The sequence below is a fragment of the Bombus vosnesenskii genome, unplaced genomic scaffold (genome assembly GCF_011952255.1).
Source record: "Bombus vosnesenskii isolate JDL3184/JDL3185 unplaced genomic scaffold, Bvos_JDL3184-5_v1.1 scf7180000013275, whole genome shotgun sequence".
NCBI classification, from domain to species: domain Eukaryota; kingdom Metazoa; phylum Arthropoda; class Insecta; order Hymenoptera; family Apidae; genus Bombus; species Bombus vosnesenskii.
The window spans coordinates 300,966-320,914 of NW_022882933.1; the positions used below are offsets into that span (position 1 = coordinate 300,966).

The 19,949-nt window shown below is 28.7% G+C and overlaps 4 protein-coding genes and 1 long non-coding RNA gene across 6 annotated transcripts; 2 read left to right on the forward strand and 3 right to left on the reverse strand.

Moving 5' to 3' along the window:
* Positions 1 to 170: 170 nt before the first annotated feature.
* On the reverse strand, positions 171 to 10,611 carry LOC117231867 (glycerol-3-phosphate dehydrogenase [NAD(+)], cytoplasmic-like). Of its 2 annotated transcripts, none has more exons than XM_033490731.1 (8): positions 10,199 to 10,609; positions 9,645 to 9,825; positions 1,905 to 2,045; positions 1,684 to 1,825; positions 1,490 to 1,602; positions 1,137 to 1,367; positions 828 to 1,027; positions 171 to 376 (listed from the first exon to the last, which is right to left on the reverse strand). In XM_033490731.1, the coding sequence occupies exons 1-8, from the start codon at positions 10,246 to 10,248 to the stop codon at positions 352 to 354; spliced, it is 1,083 nt and encodes a 360-aa protein (XP_033346622.1). In that variant the 5' UTR covers positions 10,249 to 10,609; the 3' UTR covers positions 171 to 351. The 2 variants fall into 2 exon arrangements, with proteins under 2 accessions (XP_033346622.1, XP_033346620.1); XM_033490729.1 differs by lacking the exon at positions 171 to 376 and adding an exon at positions 479 to 744 and having other exon boundaries at positions 10,199 to 10,611.
* LOC117231871 (peroxiredoxin-6-like) lies at positions 3,720 to 4,438 on the forward strand. Its single transcript, XM_033490735.1, has 3 exons — positions 3,720 to 3,777; positions 3,893 to 3,968; positions 4,175 to 4,438. Exons 1-3 carry the CDS (start codon positions 3,755 to 3,757, stop codon positions 4,340 to 4,342), a joined length of 267 nt encoding a protein of 88 aa, XP_033346626.1. The 5' UTR covers positions 3,720 to 3,754; the 3' UTR covers positions 4,343 to 4,438.
* LOC117231869 (peroxiredoxin-6-like) lies at positions 6,208 to 9,245 on the forward strand. Its single transcript, XM_033490733.1, has 5 exons — positions 6,208 to 6,433; positions 7,554 to 7,710; positions 8,366 to 8,583; positions 8,700 to 8,775; positions 8,982 to 9,245. The coding sequence occupies exons 1-5, from the start codon at positions 6,351 to 6,353 to the stop codon at positions 9,108 to 9,110; spliced, it is 663 nt and encodes a 220-aa protein (XP_033346624.1). The 5' UTR covers positions 6,208 to 6,350; the 3' UTR covers positions 9,111 to 9,245.
* Positions 8,469 to 9,014, reverse strand: LOC117231872. The gene is made up of 2 exons (XR_004493035.1): positions 8,927 to 9,014; positions 8,469 to 8,640 (listed from the first exon to the last, which is right to left on the reverse strand). It is a non-coding gene; the product is annotated as an uncharacterized LOC117231872 (long non-coding RNA).
* A 612-nt stretch (positions 10,612 to 11,223) lies between the features above and the next one.
* On the reverse strand, positions 11,224 to 19,468 carry LOC117231866 (glycerol-3-phosphate dehydrogenase [NAD(+)], cytoplasmic-like). The gene is made up of 8 exons (XM_033490728.1): positions 19,313 to 19,468; positions 18,508 to 18,685; positions 16,769 to 16,909; positions 16,431 to 16,572; positions 15,823 to 15,935; positions 14,990 to 15,220; positions 14,138 to 14,337; positions 11,224 to 11,415 (listed from the first exon to the last, which is right to left on the reverse strand). Exons 1-8 carry the CDS (start codon positions 19,354 to 19,356, stop codon positions 11,358 to 11,360), a joined length of 1,107 nt encoding a protein of 368 aa, XP_033346619.1. The 5' UTR covers positions 19,357 to 19,468; the 3' UTR covers positions 11,224 to 11,357.
* Positions 19,469 to 19,949: the final 481 nt, after the last annotated feature.

Here is a 19,949-nt window from a genome sequence, read left to right on the forward strand (position 1 = left end):
TGCTGATGTAATTAATTATTTAATATTGTCCTTTCTAATACTTAATGATTATTTTCAACACTTGTTATTTCGAATTTTCTATGAATATTAAATAGCTATTTCCAATATTTTCAAAGACTCATTGCACAAATTATGGATTATTCTAGGAATAAATAAAGTACAATATCTTATCACGTATTTTATAGAACAATTGTATATTAATCATCAGGAGAAAAACAGTAGCCAATTATAACTAATTATTGCAAAATATCTGTAATATTACATTTTTCTAATAATTGATTTTTCCTTTTAATGATTTCTATGTGTTTTTTTGGAGCTGTCAAGATGTTTACATTCCGTAACTTATAGCATTCAGTTACCACCATCGACCTTCATCCTAAAAAGTACGAAAATAATTTGTTAATATTTATTAACAATATTATTACATTAATTATTTTCAACCGAATGACATACAATTTGCAAATCATATTTATGATAAAAACATCTATATTGAAGGGGTACTTACTTATTTGGAATGTTATCCTTTTATATTGATGGAATGTGTTAATCAGTTCTCACCTATGTTTGTACATTTCTATATGATACAGCATCTCATCCGTATATACGGCCGATATCTATCTCACCCGATATAAGTGGGTTTTGTACTTGTTAAAAAACAATTTTTACAGTTTCTCAACACAAAAAATGATAAAAAGGGAAGATGAGGACAATACTTAGTACATATACAATGTTTTTGGTGCAAACCTAATGAGATATTCATTTTGTAAACTTGATTTGTGAGATTTAATGGATACATAAGTAACAAATAAACGTAGTTTAATACTAACACATGTTCAGGATGGTTACGAATTTGGTCAAGTAAATCTGCTGGTCTTATTTGTTCAGTGCAGATGCGGTGTACAGCAGTAAATAACGGGAATTTTTCTAGCAAATTCTTAGCTTTTAGCATTCCGTGAACTTCATCAGCTGTGGCTGGTCCTTGCAATTTTTGACCACCTAAAAGTTCTTCTTCGAGCTGCCTAATAGTCTAGTAGGAAACATACGATAATTTTATGAAATATTTAATTCACTTTCTCAGATGAAACGAGGTATAGAAGATGTAAAATAAACAATATACGAATAAATGAAATGTATACTTTTCCAGTTTTAACATATTGCTCGCAAACTCTGCGATTTCTTCCACCGTAGCAAGTAGTTATCAAATCTGCTACACCGCAACTTTCGAAGAACGTTGAAAGTTTCGAGCCACTGTAAAATGTGTCTACGAACTTGACCATTTCCATTAATCCCAATCTGATAACAGCTGCTTTTGTATTATCACCTAGTCCCATACCATCTACGAAACCAGCGGCACATGCCACGATATTCTGAAACGTATATGTAAAGTATACTCGCATAAATTAAACATAAGCGTCACAATATACCAAACACAAATAAGAAAGAGCATTATTTTATTAATATTAGGACTTATATATATATAATTGCATACCTTCAAGGCACCACATACTTCAACAGCTTCACAGTCTTCAACAACTACAACTCTGAAATTAGGAGTTTGAATAAGGTCCCTTAACACTGGGGCCAAGCGTTTATCTCTACAACCTATAAATAATGAAAAGCAATTGTGATTAGTATATAACAATAATATCGAATATTAAATCATATAAGTCGGATAATAATTACCAATAGTTGTTTCACAGAACTTCTCCTCGGCAACTTCGTTAGCTAGATTTGCTCCCATTAAAACGTAACATTGGATTCTTAAATTTTTTTCAATGATTTTAGAAATTAATTCGATATTCGTTCCATCACCTCGATCGAAACCCTTGATAGATATTAAACATCTTTAATAACGAATAACGATTGAATAAGATACTTGATAAGATCTAATTAACAATAAATACCTTAATTAACGATACACCAACCGCGGTTGGTTTAATTTTACCGAGCAATGTTGCACATAGTGTTCGTATAAACTGATGAGGTATTACAAAAATAAGAATATCCGCGTCTTTGGCAGCTTCAACGACGTCTGGGACGGCAACCTTAAAATTGCATATCAAATTAATGTGGTGTTTATTAAGTAATTCGTATCGTTTCTTAAATGACTCAACACACATCTAATCATATATCTGACCGATTAAAAAGACCTTGAAATTAGCAGTAAATAATGAATGAAAAAATGACTTTTATCCTAAGACTTTCATATCGTTATTGATTAAGATCGATGGATTTATTATTTTTGTTCTGAAGCTAGATAAATTTCTAATGAAATCTTTAGAGTAGCTTCTTAAAAGATATAGTTTATAAATTTGAAGTCGCAAAGAATACGAAAGAAAAACAAACTTGCCGCAAAGCACGAATGATATAATAAAAATGAGTCATTCTATGTTAAATTATTTTTTATTAGCTAAGTTAATTAATTAGCTAGTTAAATTATTATTTATTATTTATTATTAGCATTGCGGAGTCTGCCAATGATGCAATCTGATGTAATTGAAATAAGCACGAAGATACAAAATTTATTCAATTTCGTGACGTGATACGTCGTTTCCGAGAAAATAATTTTAAAAACGAATAATTCTTATCGTCCATGCTATCGAGTTTACAATATTTGCTCTTCTTTGGTTTAATCGTAAAAAATCGTTAGTTATTTTTGCAGCATAGGATTAATTTTAGAAGCGTATATAAAATAAGACGAGAAAATAATGCTAATAATAATACTAGATATAATACAAATACAGGGTGTACGAAAGAATTGGGGACAGACATGTAGTATTCATGAAAGCGAGCAAAACGGTCATGATAAACATGGATCAAAAAACCATTAGTTTCGGTGTTACAAGATATTTTTGTCAGTAAAATATTACTTCCGCATACCTGTAAAGTTTACAATATATATTCAATATTTTCCCTGTTCATTTCAACGTACACAATTCGTTGAGTTTTCTCACAATTCTTTTTAGTTTATTAATTAATGGCTTTCGAACCAACGTGTCTTAAGATCTTTCTGCTTATTTTGATGTGTACTATATGTTACTAAAGTTTGTCCCCAATTCTTTTACGCAGCTCGTATACATATTCGTATGTAAGGTTTCGCAAGTAAAGTGGCAGATTACGCCAAAAAAATATCGTTAATTCAGCTCCGCTATAGATACGTCTAATCATCGTGTTAAGAGATTATATTTCCGCTTTCACTGACAATGAGATGAGTTTGTATGATTTTTAATGCTTCGCAATGAGAGAAGTAAAAAATAACCAGCTAGCTGATGATACGTGTAGAAATTGGAATAGCGAAATGACTTTCGTGGTCATTTAATATACTCTATTTTTTATTGGAGTTACGTAAAATTGCAAACTTATCTCTATCAAATTGTTGATACGCGGAGTCGGTTGATAATGAAACTGGTCTTAACAATTTGCAATTATGTATCGTGTTGTATTTTGATATTTAGAATATGTTCATTAGGAACTTACTTGCGCGCATATAAAACTGAATATTTATTGTTATCCAAAGATGAAGATGCATTGAATTTTATATGTGTGTATAATCTTCGTTAAACTTATTTTGCATGAATTCGAAAATAGCCACATGAATTACATCATTTTTCAATCTAATCAACATCTTTAAGACCTGATGAAATACTTAACAATTGATTAGCGTGACACTGTTCAACTAGATAACTGATAAGTATTTTGTCTGCTACCACTTATTCCAGAATTGGATATAATATAGGATATCCGGATTTTTTAAATGTCCACTGGATGCAACGTACAGTAAGTTCTTTTTTTTTTTACTATAGAATAATACTTGTTAATTAGTTAATTAATACCTGTAATTAATATTTGTATTATAGGATAGATGTATTAATGATTTTTATTTAATTTATAGTGAAATATTGAGAGCTATAGATTCCTCACAGCTTGTTGACAAGAGACCAGAAATAGCAACCCCTGCTAGCTGGGTGGTAAGAAAAGCTTTCTTTTTTACATGCTCATTAATTATACAGCTTTATTAGAAGTTAGTATTATTTGTATATTTTTTATTATTTGGATAGCGCGATGGTAGATATAGCATAACGACAATAGCGAATATTTTAATAATAGTTAATAATTTACCTAGGATATACTTTGCGGCGGCTTTATAAAAATATATTTCACTGTGTAATTACAGCCTGGTGAAAAAGTTATGATACTTCCAACTGTGAAAGATGAAGAACTCACTAAACTTTTCCCCAAAGGAGTAGACAAAGTATCAATGCCTTCTGGAAAGGTTTACATCTGCACAACTACAAATTATCGAATGTCCTCAATAATTCATCAATGCATGATTTCGTATTAAACAATGTATTATCTTTTGTACATTTCTCACTCATGTAATGTTATGTTAAAATTGAAAGTTTGTTGAACATATCGAATAAAGATATAATTTTTTTAATTCGTCGCTTTATGATATACTCCTGAGTTTTTAATCAAATTATTTGCTGCTACTTATTCTAGAATTGGATATAGATAGGATATCCGATTTTTTTATTAATAGTAGGACAAACTTGACATTGGTGAGAAGATGAAAGCTATTGTAGCGAGATGTATTAAATGTACCGTTAGGTGAAAAATGGGATACGTTCGAAAAATAGACATTAAGAGCTATTCTGAGTCAAGTGTCGGGTTAATCATTTTATGAAGAATGTACGCGGTTAAATGACGGTTCATGTTTTAATCAACAAAGCAATAAATTTATAGCGTTTTAATAAAATTTTAAATATTTTGTTACTTAAAATGTAGCAACAACTGATTGAACAAAATTTCCTGGGAATCCTTCGACATAACACATAACACATATTTGTCGATGACTGTTTAAAAGGATTTTACTAAAACAATGTGCATCACACTTGTTGGATGCTACGTTTTTTCTTGTAACAGTCAGATTTATTTAATGCGTATACGTTTCTCAGTGGCGGTAGATTCAACATCAGTTAGTACGAAGGAAGTAAGTACTTATCGGACAGTTAGTGGGAGGAGCGATTGTGTTGAATGATAGAAAAGATTCCAATATATCATTAATTTGATAAATTCTATAATAATCTTTATAATCTTAAGGTCATTCAGTTTCCGTAATCCCCTATGAAAGATTATGGCGAACGATTTTTATATATATTTATTAGATTTATAGTTATTACATATATTTATTAAAATCTTTTTTCTAAATCTGTATCTATAGAAAACTTATGTGCCAGTGAAATTTAAATAAAATAAAAATACGAACGCATAGATCCATTAGATAACATTAGATTCATAGCTCACGATATACTCGCTAAACGTCTCGCATGACACGGATCTACATTGATCGTGTAAGAACGCAATAAGATACAAACCTACTCGTATATGATAATTATATACTATATAAACGTACGTTAGCAGATAGTTTGCTATTTCCAGGCATGCTCGTTATCCACATCTATATGATAAAGGTAAAAAGATCTTGTATCTTAAATTCTTGATCAATTTAGGAGCTCTGTCTAAATCTACAATTTTTATTCGTCGAAATTTTTATTTTTTACTCTTTAATATGTATTAGCTAAATTCATAATTGACAATCACAATTGGCTCTTATAGGATTTCGTTCTTTCTATATTTACAAAATACCTAAATAGAGTTTTCATAGTAATTCAACTATACTTTCCTATGTCGAATACACATACAAAGATAAACCTGTAGATCTTTTTGTTCAGAAAGTTTTTCCATCGTTCTTAGATTCTAGTTTAAGAATAGATTCGACGATCTAATCTTGTATGAAGCACGATGAAGTAACGTTATTTAAGGATACGTTATTCAAGGATACGAAAGGTAAAAGTCAAATTCCTTTTTCATATTTAACAATTAACGTTACGGATGTTTAGACCATGGACTCCTGGCTCTTTTTTCACAGATCTTCCTAAGCAATTAGCGAAATGAAAAAACATAAGCAGCAAGATTTTATGCTAGAACAGCTTCCTTTGTATGTAACAATAAGAGTATGTAAGTTAATAGTAAACGAAATTCTTTGATTTTCCACCCACGCATTATTGCCAGTAAGGAGAAGTTGGCATATCCTTAGAAGAAACATGTTTACTAATTGCCATATATTAACGTGGATAACGCGTAGATAACACGTCAGTTATACCGATTGCGGCAAAAGAGGGGAGAAGAGCTGTTATGCTTAAATAGCGCTGCTAGCGCTTAATTCGTACATTGTACGTGCGTATAGCAATAACACATAAGTACTGACACTAGTAAATCGTAACGACAGCTCTTCAGAAATCGTTATCTAAAGTGAGATCTGTTAGATATAAAGTTTTAAGAGATTAATCATGAGGCTTAATTCGATGTTTCCCAATTTTGAAATTGACTCTACTAAGGGGAAAATTAATTTTTACGATTGGCAGGGAGATTCGTAAGTGGAATTATATTTATTTATTCGTCTTTTGATTTGCTATAGAATTTCTCAGAAATTTGATAAAAGATTTTGTATAGTTGATTAGGTAGCGGAAACTATATAACAGATTGCTACTGTTGTTACTATTACGCATATCCGGCACGCTGTTATACATATTTGTATCCTAAACATTAGTCAGTTTAAGCTAAGTATTAAGAAAAAAAAAACAATACAAATAGTGAAACGATGAGGAAGGTTACACACAGATCTAGTTTGAAACTGATTTCGTGTACGTTAATATTCCACGAAGTTTGATAGAATAATACGAACAATATTAACAATGAATGTATTTTTTTTAAATTTTATGCTTTAGCTGAAGTTTGTTACTTATTTTAGAAATGTTGTTTTCATAATTTCACGCTATTTACAGAGAAGCTGTCTCTATCTCTCTTCTCTTTACGTGTGTATAGACACATTAAATATTTATAATGAAACTAATTAATTCGCAATCAAATACCGATAATTCTCAAATACGTTATCTTTCATAAATCTTAATTTATAAGATTTACTATTTAATAACAAGGAAAACGGTAAGTTGTAAGTAATACGCGTTCGTAATTATCGTTTTAATAGCCATTACTGTTTTGTGGGTAATATTATTCTACTGTCATGAAACTGAGCGCGTTACATTCTAAAAAAGTAACAATAACATATGATTCATTATCGTGTCCACTTCTGTGCTTTGGTTGTGTGATATTGAATACGAGTAATCTAATATTGTCTATGAATAATTAAGGTTAATAAACACGAAACTAAAGAGAAAACAACGGTGAAATTAAAACAGTATTTTCAGAGTACATTTTATCTTAAATCATTACGTAATGTTTGTACGTAGCTTATCAGACTATATTTTTAAGTATGACAGACATAGAAATTTTTAAATCTGGAAATTGAATGAAAAAATTATTATCGTATCAAGTGTAATATACGTTTATCGTGAGTGTGGTAATATACACTGTAAAAAACGAATTTCAATGATGTTACAAAGTAAGAGAGAAATGTAATTCATATATAGAATTACAAATTGTGAATATTTATAAAACCTTCTTTCTTATTTTTTTTCTACTCCTTATTATAGATGGGTCGTTCTATTTTCTCATCCTGCTGACTTTACACCGGTTTGCACCACCGAATTGGGTCGTTTAGCAGTGCATCAATCCAGTTTTGCACGCCGAAACACAAAACTATTAGCTCATTCCGTTGACAAACTACAGGATCATATTGATTGGGTTAATGTTAGTATCAAAAATATTCTTCAATATTTGCCGAGACGATAGATGTTGCGCTTTGTTATTACAATTACAATTTGAAGAGTATTCTGTATGCTGCAGCGTCATTCTCAAAGATTACATATGCACATTATAAATGATTTCGTTTCATGTGTGTGCATAGAATAAATTAGGTGATCTTCTTGTAAACAATGATTATAATATCGTTTGCAATGCTTATAATAGAGTATTCGAACAGTTATCATGCAAACTTTGTCAATATATATTCGTAGGTAAAAATAAGAATAAAATGTTATAAACTTGATATTGAAGTACCATTAAAAAGTTCTAATTGAAATACGAGATACAGAAAGAATAATTACAAACTATTAGTATTATCATTACATGTTAACACTCTACTTTACATAATTATTTCATTTCGATAAAAGATTGTCAGTCTACTAAGAAATTAAATTTATTATCTTATAAAGTTCGTATTAATTTTACTTTGCTTTAATGGGCCAACTAGCGCTTTGTATCAGTTCTCATTGTAGTTATTAATATTTGTTTGACATATCTTTTTTTGTATCCTGCGTACATAAAGATGGTGTATATTTGTACTCGATTTATGCCATTTTATGCGAATATATATTTTTATTTTCTATAATTTTGTTTATTGTAGGATATTAAATCATATTGCAAGGACATTCCTGGGGACTTCCCATACCCAATTCTTGCCGATCATGATCGTAAACTGGCAGTGAAGTTGGATATGATCGACGAAGACAGCAAAGATGATCCGGAGAAAGCTCTAACTGTTCGTGCTTTGTACATTATAAGCCCCGATCATCGTTTACGTTTATCGATGCATTATCCAACGTCCACTGGACGCAACGTAGAGTAAGTTCTTTTTTTTTTTTACTATAGAATAATACTTGTTAATTAGTTAATTAATACCTGTAATTAATATTTGTATTATAGGATAAACGTATTAATGATTTTTATATAATTTATAGTGAAATACTGAGAGTTATAGATTCCTTACAACTTGTCCATAAGAGACCAGAAATAGCAACCCCTGCTAACTGGGTGGTAAGAAAAGCTTTCTTTTTTACATGCTCATTAATTATACAGCTTTATTAGAAGTTAGTATTATTTGTATGTTTTTTATTATTTGGATAGCGCGATGGTAGATATAGCGTAACGACAATAGCGAATATTTTAATAATAATTAACAATTTACCTAGGATATATTTTGCGGTGACTTTATAAAAATATATTTCACTGTGTAATTACAGCCTGGTGAAAAAGTTATGATACTTCCAACTGTGAAAGATGAAGAACTCACTAAACTTTTCCCCAAAGGAGTAGACAAAGTATCAATGCCTTCTGGAAAGGTTTACGTACGCACAACCACAGATTATTGAATGCCTTCAATAATTCATCAATGAATGATTTCGTATTAAATAATGTATTATCTTTTGTACATTTCTCACTCATGTAATGTTATGTTAAAATTGATAGTTTGTTGAACATATCGAATAAAGATATAATTTTTTTAATTCGTCACTTTATGATATACTCTTGAATTTTGAACAAAATTTGTGTTATCACAATATAGACAACGAAAAGGAATAAAATTGAAGAACAATTTTACAAAAACTATGAATTTTCTTACTTACTTTACTTATTTTTTATCTCTCCTAACATCTCTCCTAGTAATTGAATTGGTAGAATAGGTATATAATAATCACTTAATTCATGTAAGTATTCCTATTGATCAAATCCCAATTCTTCATAGAACTTTTTATTAAAATTATTTAATGAAAAATTAATAGAAACATACGATACACTTAACATAAAAATGACAGGAATGATTTGAACGTTAAAAGAAAGAAAAGTTAATAATGTCGATACACTCAGAAAAAAATATACACACTTTTAAATGAAATGAAACTTACAATATTTTCTGGCAATTTGTGCCCAGGAAGATATTTCACGTTTTCATGCAACTGATTTATGATGTCAGTCAACTTTTGACTGTTCACTATTTCTTCGTAAACATACATTGTCACGCGTGTTTCAAATATGTTGTTATATTTGACTGCATTGGCACCTACAATTTTTGCAATGGCTGAACCCCTGAAGTACAAAGTAAAAAGAATTATATAAGATAACTAAACTTCCAATTATCTTATAATATGTAGTTTTGTGTAAAATAGATTGTAAGACTGTCATTTCTCTCTTTCTCTCTCTCTCTCTATATATATATATATATATATATATATATATATATATAGCTAATCGAGCCCTAAAATTGTATACAAACGTCAATGCAAATATTGATGAAAAGTGAAGAAAAAAAAATTGTAGAAAGTAAAAATAAAAAATAAATATAAAAATAATAAGTGAAGATATAATATGATTTATTATAAATGATATTACATTATACTTTGAGAAACCTTCAATACAAATGTATAAAAAAAAAAGAAGAGAAAAAATCTCATACACGTACCAATTGCCGCTTCCTACAATGCATACCCTCTTCTTTCCTTCTGTAGTCATTTTGTAGCTTTTAATGTACAACTGGCTTAGAATTTACAAACTCACGAGGGTATAGAATACTCTATGCACGGTCAAAGTATCACAAATTTGCTTATTTTCGAACGCCGGTGTACGACTGACTGACTGACTGACTGACCAACTAACTTACAAACTAACTTCAGCCTTCATTGACCTTAGTAACGATCGCAAATTATTTTCTAACGGTTGGCATTCATTGTTCTGGACCAAGGCCAATATAAACGCAACAGCAGACCGTGGCCAGAATAAATGCTAAAAATAGTGGCAACTTAATAATAATACTTAATATATATCTCGAAGGTTCTAACATTACAAGGCAGTCTTTTGAATTTTAAGTTTCAGAATAAAACGAAAAATTCTTATAAAATAACTGCTGAGCGTAATATTAACATTAAATAATAAAGAAACACTTTTATGAAGTCATATTATGTGCATTCGAAAAATATGTGCAAATAAATATTTTGTAGTTTTCCAAAATAATAAAAAAGAAGAAAAGGACGGAGAAGTATCCATTACCAAATTACCATTACTCAATCTCCTTATTATCGAGACGTTAACAAATTTACATCGTAAGTTTTGTCGCGTTGGATCAAATCATTATGACTACTGTTACGTCGTACAGTAATTATATACCATATTTATATAAAAATCTAAATTATCTTAAAACTGTTTTTTAACCCTTTGCGGTCGTATATCTACCCTAACTCTCAGCCAGCAAAGTAAAGAACCATTTTGATGGTATATCATACAACAAATAATAATACATAAACAATAAGACTTTACAAGTTAATTAGATACTTTCAGCTCTTGAAATATTTACTAAGGAATACTAATCGTAAAATATTGATAAAATATAATATTTTAAAATAAAGCTAGCAAAAGACACACGGATGTATGCCGCGAAATTGAAAATAAGCGATTACCAATTTCATTTTGAATTTTTACACATTTGTTTTGATTACATTATCAGTGTTCAATCACTGGAAATTAATTCAGATCGGTATGGTATTCATATTTTAGCTGAATTTGACCATGAAGAGTTAAATCAATATAACGCGCGTATATCTTCTTTCGTCTCTTCTAAATAATCTTCACAGACGACATCTTAGTGAAGGTAGCTGTAGTATTGTTGCAATAACGTCGTTGTCCCTAAATATGAAGCAAATATAATTAAAACTAATAAATCTTTTGCATACCTTTAATTATGATGAGCATTACTCTTGTACACAGCATGTGTTTTTAACCCTTAAACATACACAATACAAATTGAAATATGTGAAATACTGTATCTACCTATGATTACTGAAACCATATTACCATGTTATTGTAAAAAATGAGTATTTGATAATGTTTGTTATTAGTAAAAAAAAATTATATTATTACTATAGTTACGAAAGTCGGAATTAAAGGCCTTGGAAAGAGGACAAATATAATTCTAAACAAATGTTTATCAATTAACAAGTAATAGTCATATATTTGTTACGTTTTATGTTACACTGTTCAAGTCAACTTTAGTTCTATGATACAACAATTTATAACGAACTATTGAAAAGCACAAGATCAAGATATCTAAAATATATATTTGTAGGCTCTTCTTAATTTCTAACATACAACAATCCTTGTAAACTTTTCATTAAAATATATAACAACGCATAACACATTACATTTTGACCTATTACTACTTTGTTTTATTAATAATCAATGTTCTGCTTTACGTTTCGTATATACTTTGCGCACTTAAGAAGATATTAACTATGTATGTGATTCACAGGTGCTATTAAGGGTGTATTGAAATTATTATTATATGCGTTATAATTATTATCATAATATTACTCTACTTCAGAATTGAAAATATAAACCAAAATATAAACAAAAATAAGTGGCAACAAAAAACAAAGTTAAACAACAATTTACTCTTTGATGAGTAATAATTAAATTTGTATTGTAAAGTTCAGAAAAGTCCATGGTCCTTCTAAGTTAGTTTCCTTTTTTACTCTATCTTCTTTAATACTCTTTACTCTATCTTATCTATTTGATAAACATTTTTCTTATGAAATTGCTTTTTGATCTGTATAATAGTCAAGAATCTAAAAGTAATTCCCCATCACCTTTTCCCAATTCCAATATTTCTTTAGGGGTGAGAAATTTTGAAAAAAGTTTAAACAAAATTGTACTTTTTTATATTTATAGAAATACATGAAAATAATTAGCAAAAAATTTTTTCTTGACTCGAAATTACGAATTAAATCTGCTTTTTATATATGTATCAAAAATAAATAACATCATTTTACGATATAGATATGTCTTTAAAAGCGATTATAATTTATGGATTTATAAACTTCTACATTGCCTTGAAAACAAATATGAAACATTGATTGTAACACAACTAAATGTGAAATGTATATGTTATGCACATATTTTATTTATGAAATATTAATTTCTTACAAATCATTAAAAAAATTTCGCAACACCCCTATAGATTGCAACAACAATAATATACAGTCATGCAAAATATGGTATCTAATGTTACTTCTTGTACAAGGCGTTCCAGATTTTTCCCATTAAAATTTGTCAACATATTTTATGGGTAAAATTCAAGAAAAGAATGTTATGTAAACATAAGTCATTTGAAGCATCATTAAAATAATTATAATAAAAAAAATATAAAATGTGAACAGAAATAGCAGAGGAATAGAATAGAAGGAAAGAAATAGCGAAGACCATAACGGTCTTACGATTGTTAATCAATTATTGATAATTAGTTTCAAAATATTTATCATTACTGTAAATACGAAACTGACAACATTAAGGTAATGAATTATTATTCTACAAAGGTGCAATTTTTTTAACCTTCATGAATTAATCATCGCGTTTTTATGTTAACTAATTATCCTCTCTTTCAATGTTTTGAAAGCTACATAAAGATCCAGTGATCTTAGCTCAATAAAGCTTCTAATGAAGCTTATTAATGCTATGTTCTTATAATATCATTTTCTTACTCAAACCCATAGAATATAACGACAATATTTGCCTACAAAATCTAGGACACCTTATATACATTTGTTTCACTGCCATCAATAAGCTATGATACACTTAACACGGCAAAATGGCTTTAAAAAGATCGAAAATGACTAAAACGTAGTAAAATACATCCTTTGAATCTTGTTTTACATCTTATGATATATTATAGAAATATAGGATAAATATTCATGTTTTTATTATGTATATAAAAAAAATAATCTCTTTTACGAAGCTATCAGAGCTCTTTTGTACGTAATTGTACATATAATCGTTTATTTTCATTGTTTAAAATAAAAACCGTTTTGTTTGATAGAAGTCAGAAACATTTCATCGTATATATGTGCATATAACATTGGAAAAAATTGTACATAAGCCCTTTCAATTTCGACATACATGATAACTATTTACAAATATGTACACGTATTATGTACAATATATAGATATTATCAGGTTAGTGCTCAGTTACTTTTTACAGATTTATCAATTGGTTTTAACACACATTAGAACATGTAACTACAGAAGTAAATAGGACCATGGCTAAACGGAGTACTTATTATTTTACGATAAAAGATGTATGGTAAAATATTAATTTTTAAATAAATTAATGCTTAGATCCCACACCTCGTATAGGATGCCCAATTAAATCTCACAAATATTACATATTTATATAACATTTTTTTCGTTGAATTTCTAAAATTTATGTGACCGTATACTAATGTGATTTTAACTCCGAAAGTAAATTTTACAATATAGCAAATAAAATATTTGTCGTTCTATAACAATTTCTAAAATAAAGATCAGATATTTAAACTAGTCCGCCATTAAATATAGTGGAGACAATTAAGCTTACATGTGTTCTGGATGATAGCGTATGTATTCAATTAGTTCCGCAGGCTTTATCTCACCGGTACAAATCCTATGCACGGCCGTGAAAAGAGGAAATCTCCTTTCCATATCTTTCGCTTTTAGCATATAATTTACCTCTTCAGCAGTGAACGGACCTTGTAACTTTTGTCCATTTAGCATTTCCTTCTCCAATTCTTCGATTGTCTGTAAAGAAAATAATTAATATATAACATAGTTTTCTATATAATATATTATCCTAGTAATGCTCGTTTAAATCATAATATGCCAGAAGGCTTGAATTGAAATTCTCACATAACAGCGATTTCATTCTTAAAATACTTTCGAGCTTCGAGATACACTCTCAAGCCCGTCGACAAGGAAAAAAATAGATTTAACGGGAGCAAGTGAGAGAAACATAGCACTTCTTATTTATTCTCGCTAATCTATTCATTGTCTTTGTCAGTAGGTTTAGGTTACGCTGACTTCGAAACACTGACAATGAGAATGTGTTGAACGTATTGAGGCTGAGTCATTGGAACGTAGATTCGGTTGTAGAAATCGATTCTATTAGAATTTAAAAGAACATCATTGCATAACTATTTTCTATATCATAGTTTACTGTATCTAATTGTATAATTTTGTTATATACTGCTGCGTACATTATTATGTAGTTTGTGGAAATGACATAGTTGAACTATGACTGGAACATGAGATATGAAAATGTTAATCAATGCGATGAGCGTACTTTTTATGTTATATGTACTACTTTAAGGTCTTATTTATTTTAAAACTAAATTGTTATTATATCATTACTACTTATATGATAATTAATATGTATATATTAACAAAGACTGACCTTGCCTGTTTTTACGAAAGCTTCAGAAACTTTACGATTGCGACCGCCATAACAAGTAGTGATAAGATCAGCCACACCACAACTTTCAAAGAAAGTAGAAAGTTTTCCTCCAGGGAAAAAGACATCCACGAACTTAATCATTTCCATAAGACCTAATCTGATAACAGCAGCTTTTGTATTATCACCCAAACCTAGACCATCGACGAATCCAGCGGCGCAGGCTACTATATTCTGTTATAAATTGAAATATAAAATTAATATATGCAGAAAAATTAAGTTTACAATGTAAATATGCGATTACGCAATTTCATTCGTGCGCAATATGTATCAGCGATAGACGAGTGACGCATGCAGCGTATGATGGAACTCATCATCAATCAAGTACATACATAGTTCTTGACTGAGTATACTTTGAAGTCTGAGATATGCAAATATTTATGAATAGCTTACAATAGATATGTTGTTTACTGGAAAAGATATTTATTACTAAATAACACCGTCCAGAACCATTTAACTGGATGTTATTGTAATCTTAACCATTTCAATATATATTATTATACTTATCATGTATCATTAAAAATATTTATTTTGTTTCACAACACTATTATATACTAAAATATTATTACACAAATATTTTTTTCTGTTATTAATAATTTGTTGATATTTGTACTTTAGATACCATAGGGTATCTAAAGTGAATATCTTATGATTTAAGATATCTCTACTATTAAAGAAGGAAAACATAAACTGATAAATTTGTGAGATTTATTATATTTATAAGATTTCATTTATTTAACATAAATGTGAAAACGAAAATATTATGGTATAGTTACCTTCAATGCCCCACAACATTCGACAGAATCAACATCTTCAACTACTACAACTCTAAAGTATGGCGTTTGTATTATATCCCTTAGTATAGAAGCCATATTTTTGTCCTTGCAACCTAGATATTAAATAACAAAGATATAACATTCGCAGTTCGATTTAATCGAAAATGTATAAACAAAGACAGTCAGAAGCTGTCTTGTAATATTGCATATAAAAATGTTCTTAAAAAGTTTTTATGGTTGCAATTTGCAGAATTTAAAATATACACTAATCAGGGTAGAGAACGATTAAGTTACTCAAAAAGTATGGAAAATTTGAGTTGCTTCATTCTATTTGTTCATAGTAAAATGTTTTCTCCTCGCCTAATTTTTACCTACATGAACGTGCAAACACAAAGTAGATTATGCGCTATTCGTTCAGACATGAAACGATACTTGAACGATTTCACCCATTCTTTTTCTCGTATGTCTATATGTATGTAATATAATATCATTTATAATATCCAACAGAAATTAAATCTTTTTCCTAATGGTAGCATTCGAACAAATAGTACAAGTCATTCTTAAAAGACATATGATATTTGTTCTGGAAATACACAGTAAATATTTACCGATAGTAGTTTCACAAAACATTTCCTCGGCAACTTCAGAAGCTAGATTTGCTCCCATTAAAACCGAAACAGGAATATGAAGTTGTTTAGTAATTATATGCGAAATAAGTTCAATACCACCTCCCTCCTTCTTATCAAAACCCTGTAAAAATATTAATAAACTTATAATTTCAGTATTGGTAGGTTAAATTTTACATGACAAAACAAATAAAAAGTTTTGCACGATGCTTTTTCGTCCGAAACATTGTTTCCGAAATAATTAATTTTAAAATCTGATTTCATTGATTGAATCAATACTTTATAATCTATTAATGCTAAATCCTAAATTAAAATCATACCTTTATTAAAGAAAGACCAACAGCTGTAGGTTTAATTTTCCCTAATAACGTACTACATATTTTATTGATAAATTGATGTGGTATTACAAAAATTAGGATATCTGCATCCTCGGCAGCTTTCACTACATCAGGAACTGCAATCTGGAGCATGAGAAACATATAGACTGTTAATATTTATATATCATTTCTATATTTGCAGTGCATAGAAATTATATATTTTTTTAACAATTAGAAAAATAATTGTCTCCATTCACATGTTTCGTGGAGTGATTTTCGATAAGTTTTGTTACAAATATTAAAAATTATGCGAAGAGATATTCATGTTCATAAGTTATTATCAATTCAAATATATATACGTAATGAATCATGTAATTTCTAGTATTTACAAATAATACAATCTTCTACTTCTAATGTTCTACTTTTTTCCAAGGGATGATTCTGTTAGTACAATATATTTAATATAAAATAAAAGTCGCATTTTACCAAATATAGTAGAGTAGTTTATTATACAAATACTATACATAGCTGTACAAAATACTCATTAAATAATCGAAAATCTCCTAACCTATTTCTCTTATATTAAGATTATAGTAACCTTAACCGACGTACTCAGTTTAAAATAGTTCAAAATGAAAATTAAACTTAAAATAGGATCAAGAGGCTCAATCATTTGTAACATTAAATTTATTATGTGGATGTAGAGATAGGTCACATATTACACTAGATATACATTTTAAATACGTCTAGAGAAATGTACTACCTTACGAATCAATAGATAGTTTCAGCAGACTTCGTCATGGTCAAGGTTTTTCTATACAAAGCTACTGACGCTAAAAGTTAACAATCTATATGCGTGCGATAGATAGAAATTACGAACGTGCATCCTGAGACGTGTATCTCGGAAGTCAAATTAAAATTATAGGTTGCGTTAACTAAACGATAACGTATAAGTATTTGCGATATAGAAAAGAAAGTTACAGTTTTGGATTAAATTAAAAATTAAAAGTAGAAAGTATTTCGTTAAAACTTTTCACAAAATTATCAAGAATAATTATACTGCATTAATAAACTATGTATTACTCTAATAAACTATTAATTTATTTGTAAGTTTAAATAATTAAAACAGATTTCTAATATGGAATGAATATATATATATATGGAATGAATATATACTCTTTCTGTACGAAAAAGAGACGGATTACATATGAGATACATGTGATCTCACGAGAGTTACGTAAGCTTAATTTATGTTTCAGAATTATAGATTTAACAGTAAGAATAGTAAGGTTACACAACGTGTAATATGTATTATCCGTAATACGTATGTATCCATATATTAAAATATATTGTAAAAAGATAGTGAAATAAATAAATAATAAGGTGTAGAATTTAATAAGTATATATTACTGTGTAGGGTAATATTATCAATAATATAATATTATTTTAGAAAGTTTTGGTATATTTATATGAATGTTATGATATATTTATACGATATATTTATGTGAAGTTTATATGAAAGTTGGGTAGGAAACTCGATGTAATCTAAGATATTTCTGTTATGTACATAACACTTAATGGTTTGAAGCATTAAGATCTTCATATCTTTGATCGAAAAATAAAGGTATGTAGAACAATTTTAAAATGCATATAATATTTGTAGTCTATTTCTTAGCATGAAAAATGATTGTTTTAATTACGAGAAAGAGTATAGATAAACATGTACATAAGTACTTACTTACCACATTGGGCGGGAGTTTATGTCCTGGAAGGTACTTTACATTTTCATGCGTCTCATTAATAATTTCAGTTAGTTTTTTTCCATTGATAGTTTCCTCATAAACATACATCGTAACACGATCCTCAAAATTATTAAGTTTGGCGGCATTTGCTCCAACTATCTTAGCGATAGCTGAACCCCTGAAATTATACATATACAGTAAAATTATATAATAATTTGTTTTACATAACATTTTTCTATATCTTTGCACGAAAATTTGCGTATATTTTTACCAGGGAAACAAGCTTATAATATTTTCCTAATTTACATTTTATATAGTAATACAAATAAAAATATATTAGAGATTCATTCGAATTATTCAGCAAATTAATTTTTTCATCTAAGCATAAAGTTAATCTACAAATATTAATACATGATTTACGCCACATTATATCATTTATGAATAATATCATATTACACACTTGTTATTTCCACAATATTTTTATTTTATTTTAACATTTTTACATTCATTCCTTACAAAAATATATTATACAAATTATAATAAAACATGACCTAGTTAGAATCTGCCAAACTTGACAATTCAGTTTTCTAAAAATATATTTGTCAATATACACAAGTATTATCGAAAGGTGTTAGTAATAAAAATATAGTAGATTTAACAAGTGTACGATACTTTATCTGGTTTTTATTTACAGCACGTGGAGATCGATTCTGATAAAATTTTAGCCCGGTCAGCTAAATCAATGACAGACCAAATTTTTCGTAATTACAGACGTTAATCTTACAAAGACTTAAAAATAACTTACCAATTTCCTGATCCAATGATGCAAACACGTTGTTTGTCTGCCATAATCTTGACTGATACTAATAATGAAATTACACAAGTATAAAACGAAAATGACCGTAAAGCAAGACACGACTACCATTTACCATCAAGGCAGAGAGCAACTGGAACTACATTGAACGTGGAAAGACTTGCGCTAATTTTTGTAGAAGTGGGAGTATGGAAACACCAGTGGTGATACGCGGCCTATTCCTACTCTAAGCAATGTTCGTTGATCGACCAATCAAAGTCCAATATGATAAAAGGTATATATTCTGTATGTATTATCTTCATATTTTATCTTGTGAAGATTACGTAATTATGTAAGAGCAGTTATATTTACCGAAATGTAATAGAATCGCTAAAAAATATGATAAGGGATATGTTCTTACTTGTGAATCTCAAATTATCTCTGTAAACCATAACATTCATTTTTTATTGTATTAAGAAGCATATAAAAAAAGGCACACGAAACAAAACATTATATTTTACTAGATTTTTTTTATAAACGAATTTAAAGTTAATTTGATAAAGATAAGTAAATGTTTTGAAACAAAATATTGCATCATTATTCTATATGACATAATCTAAAAATAGTTATGTTATTAAGATAAAATAAA

Coding starts and splice junctions, on each gene's coding strand:
- LOC117231871 (XM_033490735.1), top strand. CDS start 3,755: ATGTCCACTGGATGCAACGTACA. Junction 3,778..3,892: donor TCCACTGGATGCAACGTACA/GTAAGTTCTTTT, acceptor TTTAATTTATAG/TGAAATATTGAGAGCTATAG. Junction 3,969..4,174: donor CAACCCCTGCTAGCTGGGTG/GTAAGAAAAGCT, acceptor GTGTAATTACAG/CCTGGTGAAAAAGTTATGAT.
- LOC117231869 (XM_033490733.1), top strand. CDS start 6,351: ATGAGGCTTAATTCGATGTTTCCCAATTTTGAAATTGACTCTACTAAG. Junction 6,434..7,553: donor TACGATTGGCAGGGAGATTC/GTAAGTGGAATT, acceptor TCCTTATTATAG/ATGGGTCGTTCTATTTTCTC. Junction 8,776..8,981: donor CAACCCCTGCTAACTGGGTG/GTAAGAAAAGCT, acceptor GTGTAATTACAG/CCTGGTGAAAAAGTTATGAT.
- LOC117231867 (XM_033490729.1), bottom strand. CDS start 10,248: ATGACTACAGAAGGAAAGAAGAGGGTATGCATTGTAGGAAGCGGCAAT. Junction 1,603..1,683: donor GTTCTGTGAAACAACTATTG/GTAATTATTATC, acceptor CATTATTTATAG/GTTGTAGAGATAAACGCTTG. Junction 1,368..1,489: donor AAGTATGTGGTGCCTTGAAG/GTATGCAATTAT, acceptor TATACGTTTCAG/AATATCGTGGCATGTGCCGC.
- LOC117231866 (XM_033490728.1), bottom strand. CDS start 19,356: ATGGCAGACAAACAACGTGTTTGCATCATTGGATCAGGAAATTG. Junction 16,910..18,507: donor ATAAACTCCCGCCCAATGTG/GTAAGTAAGTAC, acceptor CTCATGCTCCAG/ATTGCAGTTCCTGATGTAGT. Junction 16,573..16,768: donor TTGGTCTTTCTTTAATAAAG/GTATGATTTTAA, acceptor ATATTTTTACAG/GGTTTTGATAAGAAGGAGGG.